The sequence below is a fragment of the Lupinus angustifolius genome, chromosome LG01, assembly GCF_001865875.1.
Source record: "Lupinus angustifolius cultivar Tanjil chromosome LG01, LupAngTanjil_v1.0, whole genome shotgun sequence".
Classification (NCBI taxonomy): domain Eukaryota; kingdom Viridiplantae; phylum Streptophyta; class Magnoliopsida; order Fabales; family Fabaceae; genus Lupinus; species Lupinus angustifolius.
The window spans coordinates 31524773-31532399 of NC_032009.1; the positions used below are offsets into that span (position 1 = coordinate 31524773).

Below are 7627 nucleotides of genomic sequence, written 5' to 3' on the forward strand. Positions count from 1 at the left end.
TAAATAATAAATTTGTGAAATATATTTATATTCAATTCCATTCATATTCTATTTTTTTTTGAATTTATGAATCAATTACAAAATTTAAATTTATGGATAAATTACAAAATTTGAATTTATGGATCAATTTATATGTATATGTAATTTGTCATGATTCATTCAACTCCAAGATAAGCGTGATTAATTGAGCATATTACATGATTAGTTTATCATTCAACTCGATGCATATTTATAATTATACTGATAAAGAAATAATTAAATAATAATATCATAAAGAAACATAAAAGTTCAACATTTTTCAGTTAGTTACAAAAATGATATTATACACAATTAATCAATTAAAAGTTATATCTTAGAAGCCAAAATTATTAGGCATGATTGTGTTTGAATATTTTTTATTCCGTTATCTAAAAATTAAATAATTGTTCTCAAAATTAGTTTTGTGATTTGATTTTTCATTGCGTTTTTAGATTAATTTCTATTTAATCTTTAATAGGATGTAACAATCAAAATATTAAAGCAATTTGATTTAACTGTGATAATTAATTTTTTTGATTTATATTTTGATTAAATATTTATAATTCTCTAATTTTAAGCAATATTTATTATTGATATAAATTTACCGTAAATAATAAATTTTTGGAATATTAATATTTAATTCAATTTATATTCAATTTGTTGTTTAATTTATGGATCAGTTACAAAAATGGAATATAAATTTGCAGTATTATATTTAATGAATTTATGGAATATTAATTGAGTAATATCTACTCATTAATGTTTTACATCATTTCCGAAAATTTATTTATATTTGGATTCACTAATCTGTAATTTATTCTGATTTATTGAATTACACAACGTGCATGATTACTTGAGCATGTTACACAATTATTTAACATTAGAAACTTAATGCACAATTATAATTATATTGATAAATAAATAATTTTATTTTTAATGTCATAAATAAATAAAAAAACTCAAATTTTATGGATCAATTACAAAAATGACATTATACACAATTAATTAATTAAGTTAAACGATCAAATATAATAAGATGATGATACAACAAATTAACTCTATAATGTATGTGATTTATTTAAAAATAAAAGGAATTTGATTACCTATGCAATATTAAAATATAATGTTACTATAGCAATATTAAAATAATAATAATAATATGAATCATAACATATTGTTTGTAGTTATTTTAGAGTATAATAATAATATTTATTTTTATACTAATCTTATTTTAGAATCAAATGATAATGAAATTATAAATTTATTGATGATTTTTTGATTAATAGGATACTACTAACTATATCATGTTATGTAAGTGTAAAAAACAATGTTGGGAAAGTCGAGCAAGATGTTAAATCAGAACAGGTCCTATATTAAGTTTATCCGATTTAAACAGTTAAACCGTATGATCTGACCGTATGATTTTATATATAATTAATAATTTTTAACAAAATGAATGCACTGGTAACATATATGGTTTTAAACATGCGAATGCACGAGCAACCTACATATTCTTAATCATAAATACACATGTAATATGTGTTCTTAATCATGCGGCAAAAAAATCTTGTCGTGCAAATGCAGAAGAAGTTGCTAGTTATATTATACAATATTGATATTATAGGTACACTGAGTTCAAAAAGTGATAAACTTCACAAGATGCAAAGTTAAGTACAATATTACATATCACTTGGTAACTTCAGACCAAGTTTTATAGGCTTAAATGTAGCCAAAACCACATAAACCTTACATGCAAGAAATCCCATCATACCAACTATGAGATCTCTAGGTGTTACTTGAAGATCCACTGAGCTATACATTGCTGTAAATACAGCAAATCCTACAACCAATGCCACACTTGCTATTGGGCCCTTCAATCGTCCGAATAGTGCTTCTCCCTTACTACCTGTGATTAATTCTGAAGCCGACAATGCATCCACAGATCTCTGCAACAGGAGCAGATACAGGAAGCCTTGAATCCCACCAACCAAGAGAGCAAACCCAACATTTTCCCCAGCTGAGAAAGAAGCAACTGATGTACCGAAAAATATCAGCATAACATCATAGAATAACAGAGAGAATTTCAAATCTGCATATTCTCTCATGCTCTCTTCATTTGAGATCTTTGGACTTGAGAACAAGGTACTGTCATCAAGTCCTTTGTTGACGAAGTTGATGGGATCAATCCGTTGTAGTTCACTCATATGACTATGTCTTAATTCTAACATGGACAGTTTACTTCCTTCGCCAAGCAACACATTGTCGACCAAAAACTCATACTGATAACCAGTGTACCACTGTTCCCCATTTTCGGGCGACTGTCCTTCACAGTTAATAACCATTAAAGAAACATTTCCTATGCGCCACTGACCTGATCTTAGATTGATAAGAAGAGTGTTGTTAGCAAGCAAACTCATACTATCATATGAAATATTAATTTAGAAGTTTGACAGCATATATGTTAATGCCTTTAAAAAATGGAATTTGAGGTAAGAGATTAGAAGAGATATCAATCCTTCAACATGATTTTGGTCCCTATGTAAATATGACAGTTTTTGGCTTTAGCACCTATGTAAATTTTCTTTTGTTTTTATCCCTAAAAATACTAAAAACAATGTGTTTTGAGTTGGGTATTTTTTTTATAAAACGAGTGACCAAAATCAAAGATTTATATAGTGACTTAAACAAACAAAAAATGTCATCTGCAGGTACTATTAACATATTAAAACCAAATATAAATGTACAAAAGCTTCCCACTAAAGAATGCAATAGGGATATGTTCTTAGAATGGTAGTTGTATGTAGGTCAGAGAAGATCTCTACCCAATCTTAATCGCTTCAAAACACAAATCAGTGATGTCCATGACGGATGGCGGCCCATAGTGGTTGCCAAAATTCGGCCATCGTAGCATTGCGGATGGTGTTGCGGTTGGCCAAATAGCAGACATCATCCTTTGACAAAAAATAATTAAAAATATTACTCAATGACAACATAAACTACATTTCAGAAAGAATATATATAGACACTGCAATCCATAGAAACATAAACTTCAATAAAAAAAAAAAGTGCAGATGAGAAAAAAATTATCTGTAGTTCGAAAAAAAACAAGGATTATATATTATGTATTTAACTAAATATATTATAGGGACCAGGAATAGCAATTTAATAAAATTAAAAGTTTATTAAAAAACAAAACTGCAGTTCATTAAAAAAAATAGAGTATTAGTTTTAAAATAAATAATATAACAGTTAAGAAAAATAAAGAAAATGGAAAACGAAGAGACCACAAACAACAATGGGGAGTTGATAGTAGCCAGTGACAACAACGACGACCAAGGTTGTTAAAGCGTCGAATCAACATTGGAGCGGGAGGGTGGGGTAAGATTGTAGAAGCGATGGAACGTAACACGAAGCGTAGCTCCACCTAAAATACAATATTACATTAAAAAAAGACATTGAGGGTTGAGAAAGTAAACAAAAATGTGCAGAAAGAAGGAGAAGAAGGAAAGTGGGGCAAGGCTGCTCTTCTGTTTTAAAAATGAGAGGGAAAGTGTTTTATAAAAGAGATGGGGAGGTGAGGGTTGTAGTAGTATTGGGCTGGGTTGAGCAGCACATGTTTATAAAAGAGTTGGAAAAGTGAAGGTAAATTACTAAAACCCACATGCCACGTATTAAAAAGCAAGGGCAATAATGACATCTCACTTGTAAAATTAGGGTTTTCCTTCAATAAACAACAAGGAGCGGGTTCTGACCCGCAATGTGGAGAAGAAAACCGTTGCTCTTCAACCTCTTACAGCAACGACGACTCCCTACACTGCTAACAACCGTTTCATAGCATTAAGGGGCTGGCGACCTCGGAAAATGTTTGTCTTCTTCTTCCCCACCTCGAAAACGCGCAATGATTCTGCGATTTGACGCTCCAACACGTCGTTCCGGCACGTGCCGCCACTAGTTCGGTTTTCTTCCCGTTTCAACACAGTTTCCACCATGAAAAGCGTTGAATCGCTTGATTCAACGCTTTTGATAACCATGGCAACGACAACGTCGGAGGCAGAAGCTCGTCGTAGAATGTAGAGACGGTTGAGAAGGGGAAGAGCTTTTCTGAAAATAGAAAGGATATAGGGTTTAACCTAGAATTGAGCCTAAAAACCCGACCCGGTCCGCTATTTATTTCAACAAACCTACTTAGAAAAGCCCATTTACATTGAGTTCTGCCTTTTCCGCCATGGTGCTTTCAGTGCCATACCGCCATGGCACCACTTTCATGTGAATGGCGGACAAGGCCATATGGCGGATTTTTTGAAATAGCTAATGGCAATTGGCCAGAAAAAGCCATCGCCATCTGCCATGGCGGGGCCATGGCGGCTTTTTAACAACACTGACACAAATCAACAATAATAACATACCTCATTCAACACATATCCAAAGAGCTTCAATGTTCGCAATTTTAGGACCCTCAAAGATGAATTCATCAACATAACTTCTTTGGAAATGAAGCATGTCAACATGAGTTATATCCCCCGTGTTCTTTGCTGTTGAGAATGGATGATTGGGAATTAAGGACGGATGGTCATGAGCTGATGATGAATGGTCGGGAAAGTGTGGGAGAGCAGGAGACTTGGTCGGATGATCGTCTGGACCCGCCGGGGGAGATACCTGAAAAGGTTCTCCGACGATCAAGGCACTAATGTATTATAGAGAGAGAAGAGAAGTAAATAAGAGAGATGTTAGAGCAATAAGTGTAGCAATAAATGAGAGAATGAAAATTAATTATACTCTATGTGTGGTCTCTTATTTATAGAGTGTAGTGAATGCTGAGTTGGCATCTGGCCATTGGTCAGCATCTAACAGACATAAGGAACGTACTCAGATCGTCCTTTCTTGTCCTACGAATCTGCTCTGGTCGAATTGTCGGGGACAAACGGAATGTGTAGGCGGCGTGACAGGCCGTCTGCTATCTAACATTGAAGGCGTGTCAGCGGCGCAATAAATAGTGGGTCAGGGGTGCATTAAATGGTGGATCAGAGACGCATTAAATGCTATGCCACAATCATTAAATGGAGCTCTTATAGTTTCTACCACGAGGGAACCTACTTAAGGCGGGCAAGAAAGGTTATGCAAGGCAATGGACGTTATGTTCGGGACCCATGGTTAATTGCCCGGTTATGACCGAAATGGAACAGTTGCTCCTAGTCTACCAGGTTGGTCGGGGATGACCGAGCTAGTGGACTATAAGGATGGGTTGGAGAGATGCTGGTTACGACCTTATGACCGGAACAGAACAGTTTCCCCCAGTCGACGAGGTCGGGCATGGATGGCCAAGCTGGTGGACTATACAGGTGGATATGAGATACAAGATATGACCGGGAGTGGTTTAAGTACTAGGGGTAGGTCATGATGGTTATCCGTTTCTAGGTTGACATGTAGAGTATTAATAGCGTTCTTTCTAACGATAATGGATACTCAATCGTTGCGTTCTTTCTTCTTCCCATATTCTTCATTCTATCTTCTTGCCGAGTTTTTTGACCATCTCTGAATCCCGACGCATTTTCTTCATCTAGAAGTATTCTTTCTTTCAAGCTTTTTTCAACCGGTAATCCCTCTTTCTTCCTTGTTATTTCTTTCTTTTAGTTATGATCGATGGGGAATATAGCTCTAATAACCCCTCTTCCTTCCCCGGTCTCTGTTATCGAAGACACCGATCTACATGGGGGTGACCTCGACGGTTGTCCTTATCCTCTCTCTTGTGTGATGCGAGGGTGGGGGGTAACAGGGACGAGACTAACGTCCTGGATTGGGCAACCTTTTACAAGAAGTGGGGCCGATCTTGGATGTTATATCCAATTCAAAGTCTGACACTTCTTCTAATGATAAGTTATCCATTGGGAGGAATTTTGTGGAACGTGATGACCAATAGATGCTCCCGCCAGAGATGATGAGCTCAGAATCTCCTTACTGGTGGGTTGGTCGGGAGGTATAGGCATCTCGTCTTTCTATTTGGCAGATAAACAACCTCGAGTGGAGCTTTTGGCATATCTGACCGAGGGTATCTTGTGGCATAGTCCGGCCAAAAAGGAGCGTGTGTGCCAGGATATCCTCCTGGAGAATAAGGATCATCATAGCTTCTATATGTATGAATACCTCTGCCGCCGGATTCGCGTGAAGGTTTCATTCGACGACTAGTCCGCCCAGGTGTTGCAGCATCTTCAGGTGGCCCCTTCCCAGTTTCATCCCAATTCCTGGGGGTTTATCCGAGCCTTCAAAATTTTATGTGAGGTGATGGAGCATTTGTGCACGCTCCGTCTCTTTTTATGGATGTTCTGAGTGGGACACAACTCCAATAAAGATGAAAATGACGTGGGCCGGCGTGGATGGACTTCGCTTCAATCTGCGAACGAATGTGCCATCTTCCAACCCTTCGAGGGATCTGTCAAAGGGTGGAAAGCCGATTTTTTCCGGGTGAAGGTCGTAAATGAGCAACATTCGTGGGCGTATGGGCTTGATGTACAGACCCGGTTTCCCTTTTCCTGGAACATGGGAATCCATCAAAAACCGGCCAAGTCTTTCAGTTTCTCGCATGACCAGCTGAATCGTCCGGAAAAAGGAGATGGCGGATGAGATGCTTAACCGAGTTAAGGAGGGTCGGGTTGTAGTTTGTTACAAGCTGACTGAAGGAGATCATATTTTTGAGGGTGAAGTTGGTGAACATCCGAGTTTACAGATATAGTATGCATGTATTATTTTATCTCTTTGTATCCTTTATCCGATTTTGATACATTTTCCTCTTTTTTTTAGCAGCTGCTATGAGTGATAAATCCGATCGATTAGGTCTCCTGAAGAGGAAGAATGTGGAGGTTACCAAAAAGGCGAGGTTTGACTTGCCCACCCGTGCAGAATCTTCTCGCGTGGACTCATCCGTTTTGGCGGAAATGGTGCCTCCTCCTTCTAAAACTAAAGCGGTGGTTGTGCTCACCCCAACTGATGCCCACCCGGTTGAACTAACTGGGGAAGAAGTTGTGCTTGTGGGAGCCTATGATCCTTGCACAAAGGAACCTGCTAAAGGGAAAACCACTAGAAGTGGTAAAGGAAAGGCGGTTGCCAAGCCCTCTTTCCTATATCGGGTTCCCAAGGTGGTGGAGACCAGGTTGCTCAACCCCGAGGTTTTGGAAAAGATGGACTCAATGCCCGTGCTAGATCTTTTGAGGAGGGTTCGGGAGGCCGAGGTTTTGGCTGCTTCTATGGCTATGTACCTCGAGGGTGATGGGGTGTTCGCTACCCGAGTCGGGGAGGATGCTTTAGCTAAACTCCAAGAGCAGCATTGGCTGAACTCCACGAGTTGGAGAATAAATACCTCGAGGCACTTAAAGTCCAAGAGGAGCAGAACCTGACTGTTGGGGAGAATATGTTAGCTATGATGCGGCGTTGCAGGCCCATGTCGATATGCGATCTGTCCAACGGAAAGTTGGGGCCCTGTGCAATCGCCTAGACCGAGCTGAAGAGGAGAAGTGTCATATGGAGACAAAGTTGCTGCTAGCCGATGAACGGAATGAGACGAACAAAGGTGACATTGTTCGGTTGACCGAAGAGTTGGCCAAGTTGAAGGTGTCCT

General features: G+C 37.9%; 1 protein-coding gene across 2 annotated transcripts; it reads right to left on the bottom strand.

Moving 5' to 3' along the window:
* On the bottom strand, positions 1621-4533 carry LOC109360389. 2 transcript variants are annotated; one of them, XM_019605258.1, is made up of 2 exons: positions 4425-4533; positions 1621-2336 (listed from the first exon to the last, which is right to left on the bottom strand). In XM_019605258.1, exons 1-2 carry the CDS (start codon positions 4524-4526, stop codon positions 1698-1700), a joined length of 741 nt encoding a protein of 246 aa, XP_019460803.1. In that variant the 5' UTR covers positions 4527-4533; the 3' UTR covers positions 1621-1697. The 2 variants fall into 2 exon arrangements, with proteins under 2 accessions (XP_019460803.1, XP_019460813.1); XM_019605268.1 differs by having other exon boundaries at positions 1621-2389.

Coding starts and splice junctions, on each gene's coding strand:
- LOC109360389 (XM_019605258.1), bottom strand. CDS start 4,526: ATGTTGACATGCTTCATTTCCAAAGAAGTTATGTTGATGAATTCATCT. Junction 2,337..4,424: donor TTGGATATGTGTTGAATGAG/GTATGTTATTAT, acceptor TGTGAAGGACAG/TCGCCCGAAAATGGGGAACA.